The 25,996-nt window shown below is 40.7% G+C and overlaps 1 protein-coding gene across 3 annotated transcripts in view; it reads right to left on the bottom strand.

Moving 5' to 3' along the window:
• Positions 1 to 341: 341 nt before the first annotated feature.
• TJP2 (tight junction protein 2) overlaps positions 342 to 25,996 on the bottom strand; it is a 2,224,967-nt gene continuing 2,199,312 nt past the window's right edge. For all 3 annotated transcript variants that reach the window (XM_044064349.1, XM_044064348.1, XM_044064350.1), the window contains one exon: positions 342 to 1,189. In XM_044064349.1, the coding sequence (XP_043920284.1) occupies positions 1,021 to 1,189 (169 nt within the window). In that variant the 3' untranslated portion in view covers positions 342 to 1,020. The remainder of the gene's footprint in view (positions 1,190 to 25,996) is intronic.

Here is a 25,996-nt window from a genome sequence, read left to right as displayed (position 1 = left end):
GCCAGAGTTTCGCTGTGGCGACCCCTAACCGGGAAAAGCCGAAAGATAACCTTTGTGCTACTGTCAAACAATGGTGTACCCAACATGCAAATTTCTAGCTACAAAACTTCCCAAGGTTCAAGAACATTGGCTCTCAACCCTCCTACTGTGTTTTTCCTGCAAGAAGAGCCCCCGCTGACTTAAGATTAAGACCCAAGTGTTTCTTGGCTGTTGTTTAAATAAGCTAGTCATTGATATAAATACAGGAAGCCAAAAATCATAGGCGGAAAAAAGGCAATTAGATTTAAAATTGGAAGTATTAAAAATATAATTTTGTTAGTAACACTTTGATAATGCACTGGTCTGTTATACGAGAAATTTATTTCAAGATCCCACCTTCCAAGCAAGTATAGAAAAACACATCAAACTTTGTAGAATCCATAATACAAACCCACAGTACCGTATATACAAATTACAGCAGTAAAGTTTCATAATAATTCAGAGACTTACTTGTACAATAATAAGTCTAATGAACAAATTACAAAAGGTGACAATTTAATTAAGCTATACAGAAATTGATCATTATGGCTTTCGTAAATTACTGGAAACAACGCAATAGGTTGCATACTGGCAGAGAAATAAAAGGCACTTTTGCTTCAAATCTATACAGAACAGTTCAGATAAATTTATGCTGGAGATAATTATGATCACTTTATAAAACATTAATAAAATGGTATCTTTACATGTTGTCAAAAGGTGATTAGAATAAGAAATTAAGGAAGATGTGAAAGCCTTGAACAACATGTCTGATCACAGGAAATCAAGAGAGAATTGTAGAATTTGTACTTTCCAGGGTGCCACTCTAGCCTGACTGTATACGGAACAGGTCTGAGAGCTTCAGAAAACTGTAGTAATACAAAGCAGTGCTCGTCCAAAGTGACCTGCTAAAGTTCATTCCACCAGTAATACAAAAGACCAGTTCCAATACTTAACTCCCAGCAATTTTCCACAGTGAATGCTTCCCCAGAGGCACTCATCGGTCTACAGTTCAGTGTCTCTGTACTTGGAAGGCTGAGGATAGTAACCACGTTTTGCCTGATCTGCTAGTTGCCTGCGATACTCTTCTTCATCTGCATCACTTCCGTAACTTGCTCTGTTTTCATGGTAATTTTGTGTGGAATAAGGTTTCTGAGGCTCTGGAGGTCGAGAACTACGAAATAAAAAATGTTACGATTGTTAACAAAACAGAACTGTGCAATATTATACAGTTACTATCACCTAATTAACAATTCCTCAAGGAGTTTAAAGAGGTAGTATAACCCTGAAAGTGGAGTTTAAAGACGTAGTATAACATTGAAAGCACTGTTTAGGTATACAGATAACCTGTGGCTATCCTCAAGGTATAATACCTTCAGAATACAAACATAAAATGCTACACTTGAATCTGAACAGCAGCATTAATATGTTGTCTAGGACACATTATCAAGAGAAGCACTAATGTGTGAGACATCTGGGGTGAAATAAGTGTAGTGAGAGTTCTGATGCATCACAACAACAAACATTAGTACAAAAAGGAGGAGGAAATCCACCAATTTGGTTAAAACAACATGCACTAACCTTAGCCTTCGCATGAACTTAAACCTGCTTTCTGTGTTGAGTCTAAGCAGATATAACTAATGTTGTGTCCTCCATCGAAATGATAGGACAAGCAGCAACTGCTTCAGGCAAGTAGCAGACTAAGGAGCAAACCACTAGTAATACCAACAGACACACTCCCAAGTATGGTTTGTGATGCAAAATACCTGTGACTAGGATTGTGTTGGTGTGGTTTATTTTCATTTACATAAATGTAGGATTGCCTATGTAGTAAGTGATGGTTTAATGAAGATGTTTCTTTAATAATAAATAATAAGAAATTAATAATTTATGTAATATTGCTTAGGTTATATGACATGTAGCAATATATGTGAAGTATAATGTTTATTTTAATATAGTTTAATTACTTTTATACGAATGTAAATTTACCAATTTATCTATGTCACAAGTGATAATTCAATAAAGGTGTTTGGGGGGGGGTTATGTAATACAGATGAATTGAGACTGATTTATTTAAACAGTGAATTAGGAATTTGTGAGAGTGGTAACAGCCCAGGAATGGATGGGGGTCACAAAAATGGCAGAAAACAAGGAAGTGTAAGTACCTGGCAACAGCTTCCTTTTAAGGGGTAGTATCACCTGTGTGCAGAAAGATCCAGGTAGAAAACAGCAGTCGCTATCTGTACATTAATGCACATTTTTACTAGATATGATGCAGTTCTACTTAAAACAAATGTAAGTGGTACCAGGTAATCTAAATGATGACACAATGGTGTTCAGACCACACACTTAACACTATTGCACTTAAGAACCAGCAGTGGACTCCGACCTGTGAGAAGGCTGAGAGATCAGGAAATACTATATGAGGACTGCACACCCACATATAAGCTGGAATGCAAAACACTTCAGGGAAGACAATCAGCAACAAAAAGAATAACTTGCAGATAAAATAATTACAAAAAAAGTATTTTCCCAGTTGTATTTCTACCCATCAGGTATTTAGCTCAAGACTTAACTTGTTAAATTTTGAAAAGGAAGGTCCAGCCCTATTCTAGTGGAAGCAAATAATCATAGAGCAGGTTTAATCAAGTAAATACAGGCATCCCACAAACCTTTCGGTTTCATTTGTTTTACTTGTTTGTTAATCAGTTGGTGAATTAACTGGTTCTTCACAGACCCCTTTCATATATGTAAAAAGGTCAATGATTAGACAATATATATTGGCATTTTTTTTTTTTGAGTGGCCAATTAACCAGCATGCTTCTATGAGGAGGCACAAAACTGTATTACCAAAAAGAAAAAATACAAAATATACGCAATTATGTGTAAGGTCCACAGAAAGCATAACCAACTATTAAAATTAAACATAGACCGTGGAGCTGTAAGGAAGAAATCTAAACATTTAAGCCATCATTATAACCCAACAACAAAGTAAGAAAACAAAGTGAAACAGTGGTATGGTGAGAAAAAGATACAAAATAAAAATAGGAATTTAAATTGTTAATAAACCAACATTCATCAATGTCGCTCATCCAGTCAGAATAAAGCAGACGAGCATTTGTGGGCTCTGTTCAAGCAGCACATCGGGACTGAGACTTAATAACTTTAACTTAGATAAACTTGTAAATAAACTAGCTATCACACTTGTACATGCTCAATCTCTGGCTGCACTCTCAAAATGGCACTGAAGCTAGTACGTGCTTGCTATTTATATGCACCGCTGTCCTTGAAACGCTTCTTAAAGGTACAACACACACACACTATTCTACATCCTCCCTCTTTGAGGAATGAGTCATGCATTATTCATGACATTAACTGACATCCAATTATGCAGAACTAAATACATATAGACAATTATGTCCAGATTGCTGTGAATTTCACACTAGGTCTGGAATTACGACCAAATCATGTAACATAAAAATTAGAAATAGGTTCAGCAACTGGGACGGTCTCTGCTGAATGTTCAACTTTAGGGACATCAGGAATGCAAGTAGAAGTTAAGATACGTTCTAGAACAGGAACACTGTCTGGACTGCTCTGAAATCTAGAGCCTGTATCACAGGAACAATGCTGCAATATCTATTCTGATACAGGAAGATGATGTCTGGGATTTCTCTTGTACTCCACACCCTCAGATTCTAAGAAGTAGGATCTTGGCTTGGCACATATACTTGTTACTTGACAAATCCAGTGAAGACCTTTTGCTGTTTGCATCCTCACTGTCTCTCTCTCTCTTTCTTTCAATGGATGAAGAAATCTGCTCGAATCATAGCCGGACTTCTAGAAAGAACGCTTTCTGTATAGTTGAGCTCTGATTGTTCTGTTGTTCTTTGCTTTAGACTTCAACAAAATGGAAGTGATAGGCAATGTTGTTCTGGTTTGCCTAGACAAAAGTCTCTTGAGCAGGCGAGCCAAGTACACCATCATGGCCTATGTTTCTGAGATTGAGTAAATTCAAAAAGACATCAGTATCATCACGCTTTGACTTCTCTAGTAATTGGTTTGCACTCTGTACTGCAAATTCAGCTAATCCATTTGACTGTGGGCATTCTGGACTACTAGCAATACAAAGTCCCATTCTTTTACAAATTTCTGAAACAACTGACTGGTAAATTGGGTACCATTGTCAGAAATAACTTTGTGTGGACTCTCACGGAACTGAGAAATGATGTTTCAACTTGGTGATAACAGCAGTGGACATTAGATTAGGTAATAAATCCATCTCGAACAAGTTTGAGTAAGAGTCTACCAACACTAAGTAATGCTGATTGTTCTACTCAAATACATCAGTGGCTACTGTTGACCAAGGTAGTTCAGGAACTTGACTTAGCTGAAGTGGTTCTTTTTGCAAGTGTGGTTTAATACTATTGCAAACCAAACAAGAAGAACGTACTTTATCAATGTCTTTTGCTAGAGAAGGCTAAAATACTATTCCCTCGCCCTTCTTTTGGTAGATTAGGAACCTGGGTGACCACGATGCAAAATCTGGATATATTCATGTTGTAAGGAAGCAGGAACAACAATTTTAGGATCTTTGAAAATACTGCCATCTTCCATCAACATTTCATCTGTGTAAGGAAAATACGTCTGCACTTCAGGTGGTACACTAAATTGCTTTGACAGCCATCCAACATTAATGTAGTGCTTGAACTTTTGCAAAATTGGGTCAGTCTTTGTATGACCTCTCAGCTCATTTAAGTCTCATGACAGAAAAATTACGCACTTACATGACATCAAAGTCAACATTCTCTGCATAAAGCTGCTCCATTGTATTTCTGGGTGATCTGTATAAAGTATCAGCCAGATAATGAAGTTTGCCTTTTGTACAGACCATTTTGAGGTTTTACTTTTGCAATTTCAGCATCATACCTTGTAATAACACTGGAGCTGAATGCATAGGCTTCTTTAAAACAGTGAGTAGAGATTGATCAGTTTTAATCTCAATCTGAATAGCTCGACCATAGACATGATCATGAAACTTTGAACATGCAAACACTATTGCCAAAAGTTCTTTCTCAATTTGAGCATACTGCATTTCAGTTTGGGTAAGAGATCTAGATGCATAGGCTACTTTTCTGCCTTCTTGAAGAATAACTAAGCCAAGACTGAATTTTGGCGCATTACAGGAAAGAGTTACTGATTTATTGACCTTATAGTATCTTAATGTTGGTGGGGTGGCAACTTTCTGCTTAAGGTCTTCAAATGGTTAACGTCTCATTAGAACACTTCACCTAACTTAAGTAACTCTGCTAAGCCAACCAATCTTAGTACAGTACCTACTTAGAACTGTTAATCTACTGCTCATCCCATCTCTTCTCCACGAGTCAGGGAAAACTACCCCAGCAATGTTGAGCTCTCCTAGGAGAAGACATATTGTAAATTAATTTGTTATCCTTATCAACTAAAACCAGGCGAAGACATATAGTGAATCAATTTGTTATCCTTCTCAACTATAGCGAGCATCATCTGCTCTCTCTGAGCCTCTTTTACTTATAAAGCTTATTAAATCTATCACAGGAATCCTAAACTTAGGAATATCTTCTAAAATTTAATAGTATACTGTAAAGAAAGTACAGTTTTGTACCTACCATAAATGTAGATGTTCGAGGATTCCATTGCTGCAGTCCTGACTATTGGGTATAGTCCGCGTCCAGTTGGCCCGAATACCAGAGTATAAGGCTGACGTCGGTCAGGGCGCATTAGACTGACGTCAGTACGTCAGGGTACTAATGCGCATGACCGACGTCATATCCTCAGTCTTTTCTTGCCCCAGATGTCAGAAGACCCTAAAAAGACAAGTCCCAAAAAACCTGCACCAAAAACATGTACAATATATACAACAATATATACAAAAATATAAGCATGTAAACTCACCTACACAACCACCCCTAAATACAGAGGGAAGGAGGGACTGCAGCAATGGAATCCTCGAACATCTACATTTATGGTAGGTACAAAACTGTACTATGTTCTTCGTCTTCCATTGCTGCAGTCCTGACTATTGGGTAGAATCCCAAAGCAGAGGTAAGGGAGGCTGGCAAATTATAAGGAAGTAGGAGCTGACAACATGCCTTGCAAAACAGCTGTGGCAAAACCAGCCCTAGACTTAGAGTAGATAGGAAGGTGATAATGCTTAGAGAAAGTATGCACTGAACTCCAAGTAGCTGCTTCCAAAATATCCTTAGTCGCCACCCCCCTTAGAAATGCTGTTGAAGTGGCAGTAGCCCTAGTGGAATGAGGCCTAATCCCAGCTGGAATCTCCTTGCCATGATGGGAATAACAAAATGCAATGCAAAAGCCAATCCACCTAGAAATAGTTTGTTTTGACACAGGCTTGCCCTGTGAACTCAAAGCAAAAGAAACAAACAACTGCTGAGACTGCCTAAAATCCTTAGTCCTGCTTAAATAGTAACGCAATTGCCTGTGTACATCTAAAGTGTGCAAAATCTTTTCCCCTTTATTTTGAGGGTCTGCAAAAACGTAGGCAAATGAATAGTTTGGTTTAAAGCCACACTAGAAACCACCTTAGGCATAAAAGAAGGATTAGTACGTAATGATACCCTATCCTTATGGAAAATCAAAAGGGCTCTACTGCCATAAGGGCCTGCAACTCAGACACCCTTCTTGCAGAAGTAATAGCCAACAGAAAAGCAGTCTTCCATGACAAGTATTTCAATTCAGCAGTAGCTGCAGGCTCAAAAGGTTGTAGAGTAAGTTTTTCCAACACAAAATTGAGATCCCAAGCAGGAGTAGGAGCTCTAACGGGGGTCTTATATTCTTTGCCCCTCTAAGAAACTGCTTGAACAAAGGATGCGAAAACAAAGGCGGGTCACAATCATAGTGAGCTGAAATTGCTGCAGCATGAATCTTAATGGAAGAGAAGGACAAACCTTTGTCCAATAATTCAGTAAGATATTGAAGAGCCACACTCAAATTAGGCTCAGAAATCTCCAAATTCTTTGCTGTACTCCAAAATAAAAATCTCTTCCATTTTTCTGACACTCTCCTTGTACTAGGTCTTCTAGCTTCCATAATCACATTTAAAACTTGTTGAGGAAGTTGAGACCTGCTGTGTTTCAACACAGAATATGCCAGGCTGTTAGATGAAGAGAGTGAAGCTTGACATTGAGCAGACGACCGTCCTTCTGAGATAACAGATGAGGAATCAGAGGTAAAGGCCATGGAGGCTTCTTTACCAGACTCCGTAGTAGTGGGTACCAGTGTTGCCGAGGCCAATCTGGAGCTATCAAAATCATCCTTGGCCTGTCTTGTCTGACCTTTAATAGTACCTTTGGAAGAAGAGGCAGAGGTGGAAAGGCATACACATGAAGGTTTTTCCAACTGAAAGACAGAGCATCCACTTTCCAAGCTGTGTGATGAAACCCCTTTGTGCAATACTTTGGCAGCTGGTGGTTTAGTGGAGAAGCGAACAGATCTATGTCTGGAGTTCCCCATGACACTGTCAGTTTCTGAAATACATGAAGATCCAGTTTCCACTGTGGGGATCCATGATTTGTCTGCTTAACACATCTGCTAAGGAGTTCTGTGCTCCTGGCAGAAACCTTGCCTGAAGAGTTAGTTGCAGGCTTAGCGCAGTCTCCCATAAAATCATTGCTTGCCTGCATAGAGGATAAGAATGTGTTCCCCTTGCTTGTTGATGTACCACATGACCGTTGTGTTGTCTGTTAGAATCAACACCTGCCCTGGAAGAAGTAACTCCTTGAAAGCCATTAATGCAAACTGGACTGCTAACATCTCTTTCATGTTGATATGTAGATGCTGCAGTCTGGCAGGCCACTTGTCTTGTATCCACTTTCCATTTAGATGAGCTCCCCAAGCAATGTCCGAGGCATCTGTCGTTAAGATCTGACTTGCCTCTGGCCGGGTCACAGAGAGTCCCTTGTTTAGGTGACATTCCTGAGCCCACCACAAAAATTCGTTTTGAAGGCAAGGTATTATTTGAATGACAGTGTCCAAATCCTGGCAGTGCTGTGTCCATACATTTTGAGATACCATTGTAGCTTCCTCATATGCAGTTTGGCATTGGGAAGCACCAGAATACAAGATGCCATGAACCCTAATGCTTGAAGGACTGTCCTTGCAGTCAGCACGGACTGATGAGATAGTTGATGGAAGTAAAGTGACAGACTCTTTTGTTTGTCCGGGGTTAAAAAGGCCATCTGGGCTGCTGTATTCAGTCTCACACCCAGAAAGCACATGTCTTGAGAGGGTACTAGACTGGACTTTATTTCGTTCACAGAATACCCTAGGCATCTTAGCACTGCTATAACATATTCCAGATGCTGCAGAAGATCTTCCTTTTCTTGAGCCAGAATCAGGCAGTCGCCCAAGTAAGGATAGATTTGAATTCCTTGAAGCCTGAAGTAAGCTATCACTGGAGCCAGAACCTTTGTGAATACTCTGGGCGCAGTAGATAAGCCAAAGGGCAATGCAGAGAACTGATAATGAGAATTTCCAGCTCGAAACCGCAGATACTTCCTGCAACTTAGCCTTATAGGCACATGAAGGTAAGCTTCCTTGAGATCTAAAGTTACCATCCAGTGATCTTTGCCCAGCAGAGGTAAAAGCTGTTGTAACGCCAACATCTTGAACTTGGGAATGTCCAAAAATGTGTTGAGGAGAGATAAATCCAAAATTGGTCTCCACGTGTTTCCCTTCTTTGGTACAAGGAACAGGCGAGAATAAAATCCTAGGCCCCTTTCTGATACAGGGACTGGCTGAATGGCCCCTATGTGAAGTAACTGAGAAACTTGCTTGTGAGCCTCTTTTCTTTGTGGAGGAGGAACGCCTGGCATGCCTTTGAAAGGGGCATTGTATGGAAATAAAATCTGTAACCGTGGTGAATGATATCCAACACCCATTTGTCTTGAGTAATTAAATCCCAATTTTCTTTGAAAAGAGACAGTCTTCCTCCCAAAGGAGCTGCCAAACGTGAATCTGCTGGCAGCTGGAAAGACAGGTCATTGGGTCTGTTTACGAAAGGACTGACCCCTGCCCTCACCAGAAGTCTGAGCAGGTGAACTCCTGTTCTAGGCCTAAAAGAACCTTGAGCCCTGCCCCTACCACGCCTAGACCTACCCCTAGACTGGGAATCATAAGCAGGATATGTCCACCCCTTAGCAGGCCAATTTCTACTAAACTTTGGAGGCTGCACCTGCAAAAAATCTTTAACAGTTTGCATAGACTTAGCTTTGTCCTCCATTTTCTTTAAAACTGCTTCCACAGGCGATCCAAACAACACATCAGACTGTAAAGGAGCATCCAAAATCCTTGTCTTAACATGCTCAGCTAAATTCTGATCCTTCAACCAGGCATGCCTGCGAAGAACAGAACTGGTAGCAGCCACCCTAGAGGAGGCCTGTACAGCATCAAAACCACATTGCAAAGAATGCTTACCCACTTGTTCAGACACGTGAACCAAATCCAGCAACTCTTTACACTCAATACCTTCCGCCAAAGCATCCACCTTAGATTTCAATTGTGAAAGGAGATAATTCTGATATTTTAGCATGTGAAACTGACAATTCAATGCTCTCATGGCTAGAGTGGAAGAAGTATACACTTTCTTACCCCACCTATCCAAAGCCCTTGCCTCTTTATCAGTGGGAACAGGATTTTTAACCACAGAAGCCTTTACACCCTTAGGCCCTGAGAAATAGTTTCTGGGTCCGCCCTAGGACTCTTAAACAAATATTTATGAGCTTCGGGCACCCTATAATACCTATCAGGCTTAACAGGAGCAGGAGGCAAAGAGTCAGGGTTCAGGGAAGCCTCTGCAAAAACATCTTCCACCACATTCAACACAGGAGGAATAGCTAAAGGCCTATGCTGGGGTAAAAACAAGAATTCCCTAAGCCTTTTCCTGGAATCAGAGTAATCCTGGCCTTCCCATTTAAAGTGCTCCCTCATGGAATGCAGAGTCTCTGAAAATGAGAAATCCTCAGGCGGAGAAGCTGTAGGAGTGGAATCATCCACATCAGAATCAGAATAAGTAGGATACTCCTGCATATCTTCCACAGAAGATTCTGAAGCCTCTGAACACTGTTCAAAACTATCAAACTCCAGTTCCACCCTAGGCCTCTTATCAGGCGGGGGCATAGAACCCCTAATCATAGTAATCAAATCTTCTGCCATTTTAAGCATATGTTTCTTAGGTACAGAAACCGAAATGCTAGGAGAAGCCCCCACTGAAGCTGAACTAGGCCTACCTCTCAAAGAAGTTTTGGCAACAGAAGGAGAGGCTCTAACTACCTTGGGAAGAGAGGGAAGAACAGTCACCTGAGAAGCCCCCTCAGCCTGGCCTACCTCCTGAGAAGGCACATCCTGCAATAGTATAGTTTCTGCCTGGGACTCCATGGAAACTCCTGGCAAAACCTCCGGCTCCACTGAGCCTTCTAAAGAACCGACGTCCGGGACTGCGGGTTCAGCAACCCTAGGCTTCACTGTTTTATCCTTGCGCTTCTTGAGGAAGCGGGCCGGAGCATCCGACGGCATTTTATAATTGCAACGCTTCCCAAACACTAACCTGGCACAGTCTAACCTCCTCTTAATAGTGCGTTTGTTAAACCTAGCACAAGAGCGGCAACCAACAACGTCGTGCTCAGGCCCTAAACAAGGTATACACAAGGTATGATAATCCCTATGAGGTATCTGTTTCCCACAAGAAATACAGTTATTCACTTTTTCTGACATCCGGTAAAATACTGAGGCAAGAAAACCAAAATGTTCCCCAACGGGTACTTAGCCAACTCTGTTTCGGTCTGAAACTCCGGTTTCGGAAATATTTCAGAACGCCAACCTGCACTCGCAAAACTGCTTCTGCATCGGACCATGCGGCAAAAAAGACTGAGGATATGACGTCGGTCATGCGCATTAGTACCCTGACGTACTGACGTCAGTCTAATGCGCCCTGACCGACGTCAGCCTTATACTCTGGTATTCGGGCCGACTGGACGCGGACTATACCCAATAGTCAGGACTGCAGCAATGGAAGACGAAGAACATCGAATGTATCCTGTTAGTTAATATGTATGTCAAAGTCTCTTCAATGGAAATTGTATGTCAAAAGTCTGTCCTTAAAACTATGTTTTGTAAAAAATTGTTCTCTTGGAGCTTTTCTCCCTGGGCCTCCACTGAAAATGGACTTGTAATCCAGTTGGACTCTCCCGGTCAACAAATGTAAAATAAATAAAATAAATAAATGCTCTCTGGTGCTGTTTCAACCAAGACCATGTAACATTTTTGCGTGTCAGCTCTCTCAAAGGCACTGTCAACTCACTGATGTCTGGTATAAACTTGCCTAAATAGTTGACCATACCAAGAAAACATTGTAGAGCTTGAACATTATCTGTTGCTGGAATCTCTAGAATGGCTGCTTGATTGGACAGGTCTGACCTACATATGTAACTTCTGGTAGTCACACTTCAGGGGACTGAGCTTCAAAAGTTCACTTCACGTGCTCTGTCTAGAAGTCTCCTAATGTTTCGGTCATGCTCTGCTTCACCACTGCCTCCAACCAATAAATCATCTGCTATTATGGCACAAGGATAACCTGAAAAAATTTACTCCATTGCACACTGAAAGACTTCACTTGCAAAATTTATTCCAAATGGCATCCTAAGGAATCTATAGCTTCCAAATGGGGTACTGAAAGTAGTCAGTAGTGAAGATTTGCGATCAATCACTTGTCAAAATTAACTACTTGCATCCAAGACAGAAAATACAGTGGCATTCGGTATTAGGGCTGCATCTTCCTCAACTGTATGCATAGGATGATGTGGTCTCTTTAATGCTTTGTTCAAATCTCTTGGATCAATACATATTCTGATTTCGTCTGAGCCTTTTTTGTGGGCTGCTACCATGGATGACACCCATTCAGTTGGTTCTTTGACTGGATAAATTACATCTTGCTGCACCATTTTATACAACTGAGCTTTGACTTTATCCTGCACAGCTATTGGAGCTTTTCTTTCTGGCCTGACCTCTGGGTCGAACTTCACAGAATGCACGACTGGAAGTTTGCCTAACGTATCATCGAAAACATCAGCATACTCTGACAAAATAGCTTCAGTAAAATTGGAACTGGAACATGTGTTCATATGATGAACCTCTTTGGTAAAGGAAAGCAAATTCATTCTCACACTGTGTCTGAGACCCAATAATGACTGCACAGCTCTTCGGACTACATAGAATAGTAAGCTGTAGCAGTTCCTACCCAAATAACATGAAAGCACTACTGAGCCTTAGGTTTGAATTTCTTCACCTCCATAAGCAACAAGTTTTACACAACTGGCCATATTAAGTTGCTCACCAGGTCTCACCCTAGCAACTGTGTCTGCTGACATACCATTACACTTTGAACCAGTGTCTACTTTGAGCTAGGTGGTTTTACCATTGATCTGGACAGTTTAAAACACTTTGTTTTTTGCCAATAAATTTACTGCATCAACCTTTTCACCAATTACTGACACACCATCTACGTAGAAAACAGAGTTGCAGCTCTATATGATCACCTTGCCTTTCTAAGTGACCTTTCTTTATAACTGTGTGTGGTTTGCTTGATTTGCAAAACTTTTGTAAATGGTTCCATTTTTTTACACTTTTGGCATTGCTGACCAAATGCTAAGCATTTTTCTGTTTCAGACTCATGATTGGCACCACAATTGCGACAGTTAACAATAAAGCTTGATTTAGGTTTTGCTGACTCACCTTTGTACTGCACTGAGCATGTCCTTTTCTTAGAACTTACTGGAAAACCATGGGTTTTCTGCCACACTTGCAGGGGTTACAGCTGCCATGTGCTTAGGCCTGCATCTGCTTGCCACGTGTTGCATGCTGTCTACATTTGCTCTGGAGCCTGCTGAAACCAAGCTCTTATCACTTGCAAGCATACTTGTGTGCCTTTCTGTAACTTCATGGATTTGACAAATCTCAATAGCTTTACTCAGCATTAAATCACTATCACAAAGCAAAATCTTTCTCACTGCAGCACTATTAATACCACACACAAGCCTGTCCTTTATTAACTTATCTTTTAAGTCACCAAACCTTCATGTTTTAGCTTTGTTTCACAGGTCAGTAAGATAAGCTGAAAATGTTTTTCTAGTTCTTTGATCTCTTATGTAGAACAAATGCCTCTCTAATGTAATATTTGTCTGGGGGTTACACATTTCCCTGAACTAGCATTTCAAACACTCAGGGTCTCTCCTAGATTCAGCCTGTACAACAATATGACAGTTTTCACTTTCTCCCTCGTATACTGCTAGTGCATACAAAAATGGACACTCTCTTTCAATGGCCTCTGACCCAGTTAGACTTAGCAAAATGAATGCCTTGGTACATGCATCTAAATGGACACTCTCTTTCAATGGCCTCTGACCCAGTTAGACTTAGCAAAATGAATGCCTTGGTACATGCATCTTTGTTAGAATAAGCTGCTTGTATAAAAATACCATACTCTTGCTGAAATATTCTCCAATTCTCTGAATATTCTGATCAAATACAAGTGGTGATGGCTTTCAAAATCCGTCTGCCATGTCAACAAATTACAGTAAAACACAAAGCATCCAAAGTCCACTTTTAACTGTATGAACATGCACACATACATATGAATGAAATTTATGCCAGTATTTGTAACTATGCCCAATAGCACAAAAAGCCACTGAATAACTGAACTTTGTGAAATAAGTCTCTTGGGCACAAGAATACTCTTGAAATCACTGTACTTGTAAGAAATCATCTCTTATCAGTGTAAGAAACATTTCAAAAGAAAGTACAGTTTTGTACCTACCATAAATGTAGATGTTCGAGTGTTCACTCTGCTGCAGTCATCACACTTGGGTTATCATGCCGTCAGGTGGTCTCGCAGTCGGCCCGAATTCCAAAGTCTTGGTCCGGCATCGGTTGCTGTAGCTTCTTCCCTGATGTCAGTGTGCATTTTCTTCAGTTTTTCTTTGCCCCAGGTAGGCTATATATATATACATTTATGGTAGGTACAAAACTGTACTATGTTCATCATGTTACCCTGCTGCAGTCATCACACTTGGATTGAATCCCAAAGCTAAGGATGGGTGGTGGAGTTAAACAGGGTTAGAAGAAGCTAGTAGGCCCTGCAGAACTGCAGTGGCAAAACCAGCTCTAGTCTTAGAATATACAGGTAAGTGATAGTGTTTGGTGAAGGTGTGCACTGAACTACAAGTTGCAGCTTCCAGAATATCCTTGGTTGGCACTCCCCTGAGAAAGGCTGCTGATATAGCTGTAGCCCTGGTGGAGTGGGACCTAATGTTAGCAGGTACCGGTTTCCCATGATGCGTGTAGCAGAAACGTATGCAATGCCCTATCCATTTAGAAATGGTCTGTTTTGAGATAGCTTTTCCTTGTGATCCTGCAGCATAGGCTACAAAGAGCTGGTCAGATTTTCTGAAAGCCTTAGTTTTATCCAAGTAGTAACGTAATTGCCTGTGAATGTCCAAAGAGTGCAGGAGTCTTTCTCCTTTGTTCTGGGGATTTGGGAAGAAGGTGGGCAAATGAATGGTTTGGTTTAGGGCCACACTGGATACCACCTTTGGCATAAAGGAAGGGTTAGTTCATAGAGAGACTCTGTCTTGATGAAAAAAAGAGGAAAGGCTCCACTGCTATTAGTGCCTGTAGCTCTGAGACTCTTCTAGCTGAGGTTATTGCTAGTAGCAGGGCAATTTTCCATGAAAGAAATTTTAAATCAGCTGAAAAAGCTGGTTCAAAGGGCGGCAGTGTAAGCTTTTCCAGAACAAAGTTGAGATCCCAAGTAGGTGTTGGTGCTCTCCTGGGCGGTCTTATGTTCTTAGCCCCTCTGAGGTACTGTCTTAGGAGTGGATGTGAGAATAAAGGAGGATCCGTGTTGTAATGAGCTGAAATTGCTGAGGCGTGGATCTTAATAGATGAAAAGGAAAGTCCTTTGTGCAACATCTCAGTTAAATATTGTAGAATCTGAGGAATGTTTAGATCAAGGAGATTTTGGCCTTTAGCCTGGTTCCAGGCACAAAATCTTTTCCATTTATCTGAATACGTTTTCCTGGTGCTGGGCCTCCTGACCTCCAGAATGACATCCATAACAGCTTTGGATAGAGGTGTTGGCTGGTTGTTTAGGTAATTTGCCATGCAGCCAGGTTTAAAGTCTTGAGCTGGCTGTGTAGAATCTGACTGTCTCGCTGGGTGAGCAGATGAGGAATTTGTGGTAAAATCCATGGTGGGCCATGGGCCATGTTCCTTAGAATTGGATACCAATGCTGGTGTGGCCAGTCTGGTGCAATGAGTATCATTTGTGGCCTCTCTAATCTGACCTTCAGCAGTACCTTTGCTAGAAGAGGCAGTGGAGGAAAGGCATGCACTGTTAATGTTTTCCAACTGAATGAGAGGGCGTCCACTTTAAAATCTTGTGGATGGAATGTCCTTGTGCAAAATTTTTGAAGTTTGTAGTTTTGGGGGCTGGCAAACAGATCTATCATTGCAAATACTTGTGGATCTAGTTTCCACTCGTGTGGATCCATGATGTTTCTGCTTAGGTCATCTGCCAATGTGTTTTTCTTTCCTGGCAGGAATTGTGCTTGTAATTGTACCTGGTAAGACAGTGCTGTGTTCCACAAGGTCATTGCTTGCCTACATAGAGGGTAGGAATGTGTGCCCCATTGCTTATGTACCACATTACTATGGTACTGTCCGTCTTTATTATTAGTTGTCCTGGGTGTAAGAGGCCCTTGAAAGCTGTTAGGGCATTCTGTACTGCTAGCATTTCTTTTTAAATGATCTGCAGATGCCTTTGATCTGTAGTCCATTTGCCCTGAATGCACTGTCCTGCCATGTGTGCTCCCCAGGCATAGTCCGATGCATCTGTTGTCATAGTTTGCCTGGCTGTGGGTAAGGTGAAAGGCTGACCCTTGTTGAGGTGACATGCCTTTGCCCACCATAGCCACTCCTGTTGAAGGCAGGGAATAAGTGGTATCATTGTTTAAGCTGTGGCTGTGCTGAGTCCATACGCTTTTCAGGTACCATTGTAATTTTCTCATATGCAGTTTTGCAAACGGTACTAGTAGTATGCAAGATGCCATGAATCCCAAGGCCTGCAGAATTTTTCTTGCAGGGAGTTGAGTCTTTGTTGCCATTATTTTGAAATATTGAGTCAGCTGTTGTTGCTTGTCTGGCGTGAGATAAGCCATCTGCGCCATTGTGTTCAAGCTGGCACCCAGGAATATTATGTTTTGTGAGGGCACTAGTTTTGATTTCTTTTCGTTTACTGTGTACCCTAGGCAACTTAGAAGGTGTTTGACAAATGCCAGATGCTTTAAAAGAATGTCCTTGCTTTCTGCTTGAATGAGGCAGCGTCCAGGTATGGGTATATTTGAATTCCTCTTTGTCTGCAGTATGTAATTACTGGTGCCAGGCATTTTGTGAAGACCCTGGGCGCAGTAGATAAGCCAAAGGGCAGTGCAGAGAATTGATAATACATTGAACCTGCAATGAAGCGGAGGTATCTTCTGCAATTTTGTCTGATAGGGACATGCAGGTATGCCTCCTTGAGGTCCAACGTTACTAGCCAAGCATTCTTGCCCAACATGGGAAGAAGCTGCTGTAGTGTTAGCATCTTGAATTTTGGTACTTGCAGAAAGGTGTTCAGAATTGAAAGATCCAGAATGAGTCTCCATGCTTTGTCTTTTCTTGGGACTAGAAAGAGTCTTGAGTAAAATCCTTGTCCTTGCTCCTGTGTAGGTACCTGTTGTACATGAGAGCTGTAATTTCTTTTTGTGCCTCTGCCCACTGATTTGGTGGCAGGTTTGGCATTCCTTTTATCCTTGGCAAGGTATGAAAGTGGAATCTGTATCCCTGTGAGACAATGTTTAGGACCCATTTGTCTTTTGTGATGATGTGCCAGTTGTCTGCAAAAAATGCTAATTTTCCTCCCAAGGGAGCTGCCAGGAGATATTTGCTTGGTAGTTTGAGGATTGAGTCATTGTGTTTGTCTTCTGCTAGCTTGGGGCCTGTCTTCTCCTCCTTTCTGGGTAGCAGTACCCCATTGGCGAGGTTTGTAAGGGCCTTGTGACTGACCTCTGCCCCTTGGGTGTCTGTATTTGCCCCTCTATAATCTGTCAGAAGCTGGAAAGGACCAGTTTTTTGTTGGCCAATTTCTGCTGAAATGAGGAGGTTGTACCTGTAAAAAAATTCTTGACCGTCTGCATAGACTTTGCCTTATCCTCCATTTTCTTTAAAACCACTTCTGCTTTGACACCAAATAATACATCCTGCTGTAAAGGTGCATCCAATAATTTTGCTTTAACATGATCAGGTAGGGTTTGTTCTTTTAACCAAGCATGTCTACGTATGACAGACCCAGTAACAGCTGCTCTACAGGAAGCTTCCAATGAATCAAATCCACATTGTAAAGTATGTTTGCCCATCTGTTCAGCTGCATGCAACAGATCCTGCATTTCCTTGAATTCAGACTGTTCAGTATGTGTGCTCATTTTTTGTTTTAATTGAGACATTAGGAATTGCTGATATTTCAGCATGTGAAACTGACAATTTAATGCTCTGATAGCCAGAGTTGCTGAGGTGTACATTTTCTTTCCCCATCTATCTAGGGCTCTGGAATCCCTTTCAGAGGGCACAGGATTTTTAGCCATAGAAGCTTTAGCCCCCTTGGGACCCTGGGAAATTGTTTCTGGGTCAGCCATAGGGCTTTTATAAAGGAATTTGTGTGAATCAGGTACTCTGTAGTATCTGTCTGGTTTGCCTGGAGCAGGAGGTAGAGTCTATGGATTTAGACTAGACTCCAAGTAAACATCATCCACAATATCTAAAACTGGAGGGATAGCAAGTGGTCTGTGCTGGGGTAGTAAAAGGAACTCTCAGAGCCTTTTCTTAGAATCAGAGTTGTCCTGGCCTTCCCAGTGGAAATGTTCCCTCATGGTATGTAAAGTTTCCCCAAAGGAGTAGTCTTCAGGGGGAGATGCTAAGGGAGTAGAGTCTTCAGCATCAGAGTCTTCATAAGAGGGAATAGTGTAATCCTGTTCCTCAGAAGAATCTGAGGAAATTGAAACCTAGTCAGAGGAAGCATAATCCTCCTCTTGCCTTGGTCTTTTATCTGGAGGGGGATGGGAACCCCTGATTAGGATAATCAAATCTTCAGCCATCTTAAGCATCTGTTTCTTAGGCATGGGGCCTTGAACTGCAGACTGATGTACAGTCTTTTTTGGTTTTAAAGGAGTTTTAAGCTTAGCATAAGATTTAATGGTGAGTTGTAGTCGGTCTGAAGACACCTTCTGCAACCAAAGGTGTTTCCACTGCACCAGGGTCTCCTTCTGCTCCGGTGTCGGAAGGGCCTAATAAGGATGGCTGCGTCAGCCTAGTACACTCCACTTGAGAATCTGCAGTTGTCTGGGGTTCCAATTCTGTGGTCGTCAGGGGCTGCGTAGGCGCCTCACTGAAAACCGGAGAACTGGCGACAGGCCCAGCAGAGGCCTCGGAGTCTGGCTTGTTCCTAGGCTGCCTGTCCTTATCCTTGCATTTTTTATGCATGCCGGTTGTTGGCTGCTCCGAAGGCATGATATAATTAAATTTCCTACCAAGTAATGTTGAGCGAAGTCAAAACAGCATTTGATAGTTCGTTTATTAAACCAAGCACAAAACCGACAACCTGTGACGTCGTGGTCTGGGCCTAGGCAAGGAATACAATAAGAATGGAAGTCCTTATGAGGTATTTGCTTCCCACAAGAAATGCAATTGTTAACTTTTTCTGACATTGGACTGAGGCAAGAAAAGGTTCCCCATTGGGGTACTTAGCTTTATTGAAGACTTCGGACTGAAATTCGAATCGAAAATCTCAGGTGTCGGCCGACCGGCACTTGCAAACTACTACTGCTTTGGGCACCGCGCGGCAAGAAAGACTGGAGAAAATGGCGTCGGATGCCTCTTATATACCCCTGGTGCACTGATGTCAGGGAAGAAAGTGACAGCATCTGACGCCGGACCAAGACTTTGGAATTCAGGCAGACTGCGGGACCGCCTGATGGCAGGATAACCCAAGTGTGATGACTGCAGCAGTGTAACATGATGAACATCTGCACTGTGTGAATAAACTGGGCAGAAGACGCTCAGAGTAAAAACATTTTGAAATAATTGCACTTTGAGAATAAACTGTACACAGCACACTGAAACTTTCCCAAAATGGCTTTACTTTGCTAAATAACTCTTTACAGTGCAAAAAGCACTCTGTAATGTTGGTACTTTGTGAATAGACACACCCAGCACAAGAAACTTTTTGAAATGGCAGTATTTTGACTGCACTTTGCAAAATAGTTGTCTTCACACACAAATAAACTCTTTGGAATAAATGCACCGTGATAAGCACACACCGTAAGCACTTTTTACACACTTTAAGATACTTCGAATAACTCCAGCCATGCCCTGAATAGCTTCAATCAACGCAAAACAGTAGTTTATGCCAAAACATAGCAGTTTGCCAAAAAACATGCAGTCACCTTGCTTTATTTATGCTTAATGTGCCCTTTTTACCCTTATTATATTTGTTTTGCTTGTTTAATCTTTTTTCATGCCTATTATACTTTTCTTGTGCTCGTTTTACTGTAAACATGCCCGTTTTACTATAAACATATTTGTGTTGCTTTAAACATGCTTGTTTTAAAATTCCAAGGTAATTTCAAACCCTTTATGTGCTTTTCTGATAATTGTTTTATAAAATATCTTATTTTTAAACATTTCATTTAATTAATAAACTTTTCGTGCCTCTCGCTTGTTTAATAATGCAGTTTGTGCCCTTGTAATGCTCTGTTTTATCTTTTTTATAAAATAAATTGTTCATGCAAGTTTTCATTAACTTTGGTTCGTTTCTGGCCCTTTTTTGTACTCTGTTCTCTTGGTTTACCTTCAATGTTACCTCTGCACCTCGTAGCTCTGTGGTCAGGATAAAATAGAGGAGCATTCATGGGTTCTGTTCAAGCAGCTTTATTATGTACAAACACATCAGGACTAAGGCTTAATAACTAACTTAAATAAACTTGTAATTAAACTAGCTATCACTCTCATACATGCTCACTCTCTGGCTGCACTCTCAAAATGGTACTGAAGCTAGCATGTGCTTGCTGTTTATAAGCACGTGCTGTTCTTGAAATGCTTCTTAAAAGTACAACTCACATGCACTATTCTACAATATATTTTTACAAGATGAAGAAAAGCACTATAGGAAGTACTACAGGTAGTAGATAATGTTGCTGGAAATATCTGAATGAAAACCAGCAATTACCAGAATAAGGCAATGAAAAAATGTAGCATGGGGTTGTGTGTACTTGTGCTTCAAAAAGACCAATAAGACTGGGAAAAAACAACCAGTTTTCAGGGAATGTAGTTGTTTTCCCTATAAAACTTTCTTTGTTTTCTAGGAGTTATACAGATGCTTTCTCCATTTGATTACCCATTTAAAAACTTTCAGTATTTTGGTTTATGTATGCATGCATAGTAAGTAGCAGACACAGCACTTCTCATAATGTAGGATATGTTATTCGTTGCAACACAAAACAGGTTGCCTTTGCCAAAATGTTAACCAAAAAGGATAGCAACAGGTGAAATTTCTGGCACCAGGAATACTTCACAGCCACACATAATTTCCCTTTGAGACATTACTTGTTCTCATCCTCTCATCTTGCTGCTACTCAGTCATAAAAAAGCACTTGCATACCTAGAGTATCCTCTCACTGTAGATTTTTTCTCCCCAACTTCAAATCTCTATACAGTCATATTTTAACTATACTGCATTCATAAAAATCCCAAGGCCACTGAGTCTTATGACCAGTACTCTCACTCAGGCTGTACCTCCTTTCGCCAGGAGGGCCATATTAATCAACCCCAATATAAATCTGCAAATAATCATCTACTTTATGTTTAAGGAAGATAGCCAGTTGCATTGCTTAATATGCAGGGGAAATTTATCCAGAGGATTGGGATGTGTAGGGTTATAAACCTCTCCCTCTCCCATGTTTTACTTACCTGTTGATGAAGATTTCAGTTCCTAATTTTAGTACTGGTGAAGGTACTAGACTAGCAGAAAAATAATAGGTCTGGAACAAATGGGTCTCTAATGGTGCAGTAATTGAGACAAAGATCTTCCCTCAAAAGTGTATAAGATAATTAATAAAAAGGACAGAGTTTCCAGCCTCTCCTGGTAGCTCAGGGTCTTTAGATCTCTGATCTTTTTGGTCAGGAACCCTTCAGGCCCATCCTAGCTGTTTGACATTCTTAGTGAGCTACATACTAAAGGGTTCAGAGGGTGAAGTAACCCCTGATTTACAAGCTTTATTACACAGTGGTCTTTGCTCTCTGCTTGGTGATTTGAGAAGTAAACACCAAAATGAGAGGGGCACAGCACTGATCCCTGAGGGACATCACTTTCATACTTTCTGATGAAGTAGCAACTTGTACTATGTGGAGGTTCTGTCTTTTGGTCAATTTTTTATCCATCTTAGTACAAATGGATCACTTTCTAAAGCACTTCTCTTCTGTATGATGCCAGCATGGAGAATGGTGTCAAAGGCCTTGGCCAGGTCAAGATATACCCTGTGTACTGCATGGCCAACACCTATAGCCTCCACAACTCTTTCAAAGGAATTTACCAGATTAAATAGACAGTTTCACCCTTCACACAATCAAACGGTTCATAGGTTGGTACTAGGCTATCAGCCCTATGAACCTAAACAAGCCTAGCCATAACAATTCCCTTGATATTTCTTCCCACAATATTTACTTCCCTGGACCCCTGTCTAGCAGGGCGACTGACGTGATCCCTGGGGTGAATTTCCCATCTCCCATCCAATATAGGTTCATAGGTTGTTACTAGGCTATAGTAAGACTGTTGATATTGCAGTTTATAAGGTCATTTATAATACATTTCATTTCTCTGCAAATGGTGGTTGTATGGCTGACAGGTATGCAATTACCCAGGTCAGTTGCAAGGCAAGGCCACCCTTGTGAAGAGCCATTATCATCACAGTCTGCCACACAGCAGATACACAACCAGTAGCTACACTAAGACTCTAGATATCATAGTTTATGAGTTCAGCTATAATACATTCAATGTTTTTTGTAGATTAGGCTTGTAAGGCTGATAGGTCTCCAATTAAGTGCATTAACTGTAAGTTCACCCTTATGGAGAAGTATCACCAATAAGCAACCAGGTATATTGTCAGGTCCTATCGGTAAAGTAGTTTTGGTCTTGGTTAGCACTTTCAGTGAATGATCTTTAACAGATATTTGGGGAAGCAAGGGATTCAGATATTTATAGGCTCTGAAGAGAAATTTCAGGGGTAAAGCTGCCACTAAATTTGTTCGCAAGGATACTAAATGTCTACTAGGTCACAACAGGAAGCATCATTATGAATAAATTCAGAGCTATGGAGGGCATTTTTTTTCAGTTTTCTTAAGTAAATAGAAATTGTAATCATCTTTGGCTTCACAAGCCTGGCTAAATTCATGAGGTCCTTTAACAGACCTGAAAATGTTCCTCGTTTTTTTTTTTTATTCTTTTGTTATATAGTTTATCGATGATGATAGACCACTGGGGTGGGTTACATATCCCTATATATTTCTAACTTTCCCAGTCTTGACATGCAGTCGTCTAAACAACATGCGGAGCTGTGATCTGCCTAAAATGCCACCTTCTCTCAATAACAAATTCTTGACTTGTCCTATGATATACATTTACCTTCAATCAATGTTGCTTTACTTCTTTAAATCCTTTACAAGATGCAAAATTGTTGTATATAGTTTGATACTACTGAATCTTCTTTTTTCTTAGCAACCTACTTCAACATGAAAATATGTCTTATTACATATAATTTTCTTCACATTACCACTTTAGACTTTGGCTATAAACTCAATATATGATGTAAAAGTATTGCAAACAACTTGAAACCACTGACTTTTAAGGTTTTCTTCTTATTGAACTATTGTATCATTTTACCTTCTTCACAGCAATTTATTGTAGCTTTTTCCCCCTGGCCTCTGCTGAAAAGGGGCTATATGACCAGTTGGACTTTCCCAGTAAACAAGGGCAAATAAATAAATGATTGAAATAAGCAATGCACTTTGAAACAGTGCACAGCTCAATCTGGTAGCTACATTGAGAGCAATATTCAGATCAGCTACCTCACAGCAAAAGTCACTGTCTAGAAAACACAAACCAAACAGCAGAGTCTCATCACTCAAGGGTTTCATGGGTGAAACCACAAAGTTTTTCCCAGTAATTCTCCTGTTTAGGCAACTCTATCACTCCATTGGCAGGACTTCCATAGGGAATCATTCCTGTCAAATGCTCTGGCCTTGGTTTGTTGCTCATTTCATACAACACCTACAGATGGATTCCAAATCCAAACAACTTTTGCAATACTAAGTATCCCCTGCCTTAAAAAGGCACAAGTACTCTGCTGATCTTCATTATCTGGCCCCTCAGGTGTCTAGGCTTAGAGAGAGCACTCACTAAGTCTTTACCTAAGCTCCATTTCCCATCTAACTATTTCCCCTTTCAAACAGAGCTCAACAGATCTGTTTTTACCTATGGCTCCTTAAAACATCACCCATTCTGCCTAAATGCATTACCTCTTAGAATTCTCCCAGGGGAACCACCTCATTATGTGACAGATGACACCACCAGTCTAAACCCACTGTAAGGTCTATGAGGCCTACACACACTATCCACATTTTGGAGGAGTAAAACTGGAGTACTTAGACAAAAACACATTGATTATATGCAAATTCCACAGAGAAAGAGTAACCATAGGTCATGAGTGAATGCCAGGTCATAAGGGCTGATAGAACCAAATCTTAAAAACCAAGCCAATATGCTACCCTAAAAATAAAACAAACAGTGGGACAATGAAACAGACAAAAGAAATATGAATTTAAACTGCAAAATATCTACATAATGCAACAAAGAAATGTGGTGTGAGTGTTAGTGTTTCAGACAGACCAATGTGGGTGAAAAAATAACTACCTTCCTGGTAATGCAGCTGTGTTCCCGTTATAAAATTCCTTTGTTTCCTAGAGTTCTAGAGATGCATCTTCCATTTGTCATTATATTTGCAACTCTCATCTCATTTGGTTTATGCATGTATGTTTATATCTACATATGTATGTAAGCATGCATGAGTTGCTAACCAAGTTAACCCACGAGATCAAGCCCATTTTCACAGTGGACTTGGAGGGGAAATCCCAAAATTACACAACTTTAGAACATTTTTAGAAATAAAATAATAGTTACATGCAGGGTTTATTTTAGTTAAAATAGCACATTACATACATGATCTATTGTGCTGAATGCTGCAACAGTGAAGATTAAGACATCTACAGTTATGGCAAGATCTTACACAACTGCACTTTCTCTTTGTAAAAGCATACTCCATAAAAATTCCCTTGCTTTTTGATAATTCTTTCACTTGCTTAGAGTTTTAAGTTGCATTTTTCCACTTCTGTAAGGGCTGCTGTTTTGCAACTGTAGTACTCTATACTGCATCTGCTGTTTTCAATGTTTTTAGGCATCTATTTTTTGTGGTTCCCTAACACTTGGACTCCAAACCAGTCATTTTACATTAAGAGGGTTAAAGTTTGCACTCTTGTAGCAGAAAAAGGGCTAATTTCATCTAACTGAGCTGGGAAATGCTGGTGGAAAGCATTTTGTGTGCTTACCTTATTGGCCTGTGGGCATACCTACTTTAAAATTTGATTTCTTCTACTTGTACACAAGCTTCGCATTTGCACGAAACTGTACTTCTCTCAGTGGCAGTTAATGATGCCCTACATATACGCAATCACTAGAAGTTGTACTTTTTCCTGTAAAAACTATCTCTGAAACTTTCTATAGTCCTGAGCTACTCAATGGGCAACTAGTCTGTGCACTGATCAGCACTGCTGCATTTAGTTAGCTCTATATTACATTATTACATCACTCAGAACTAGTGCTGCTCAAAGAACAACTGGTTTGCATACTGGGCAGCATCACCACATAGTTTAGTCGTAGATTACACTCTGTAAGCACCGATCCCTTGTCCCACTGCAAACACTCCACATTCTATTCCCTTATAAAGCCCATATTAAGGACCTGCAACCATGGATAGGCATGTTCCTGTTATTATGTATCTAGCTTGATGCACATGGGCATCTTGAGGCAATGTAGCAATTGCCTCATGTTCAGTGATGACCCCTTAATTCTGAAACAAATGAATACAGTAAATGAGAGATGTAGTTACACAGTCACAGGAGGCAAGACACACACACACAGACAAAAAAATGTCAGACAGGTTGTCAGTCATACATGCACACGCACATCACTCATCGCACCTACTAAGGACCACATAGAGGTGCTCGCATGTAATTTACCCAAACCTTAAAAGCCTCCCATCTGCAGTTCTCAGAAGCTCCCTATGCACACAAACTCCTCCCACCCCAACACATAAAAAGTACAATTTTTTACCATAAATGTAGATGTTCAAGTGTTCACACTGCTGCAGTCATTACACTTGGGTTATCCTGCCGTCAGGCGGTCCTGCAGTCGGCCAGAGTTCCAAAGTCTTGGTCCGGCGTCGATTGCTGTTGCTTCTTCCCTGACATCAGTGCGCCATGGGTATATAAGATGCATCAGACGTCATCATCTTCAGTTTTTCTTGCCACAGATGTCAGGTGCCCCCAAGAAGGTAGGCAATACATATTGCTAATAAAAAATGTACATATAAAATAAAAACAATACCTTCAGTTACAAGCAAATACACCCCAAAGGTTGTAAAGGATAGAAAAGTATAGATAAGTCCGGCTAGTTCAGAGGGGATGGAGGGAGGGTAACCTGGACTGCAGCAGTGTGAACACTCGAACA

The sequence above is a fragment of the Protopterus annectens genome, chromosome 2.part2 (genome assembly GCF_019279795.1).
Source record: "Protopterus annectens isolate FY-2018-M chromosome 2.part2, PAN1.0, whole genome shotgun sequence".
Lineage (NCBI taxonomy): Eukaryota > Metazoa > Chordata > Ceratodontiformes > Protopteridae > Protopterus > Protopterus annectens.
The sequence above is the reverse complement of the archived record's forward strand: the minus strand, read 5'-3'. Positions and strand labels throughout refer to the sequence as shown.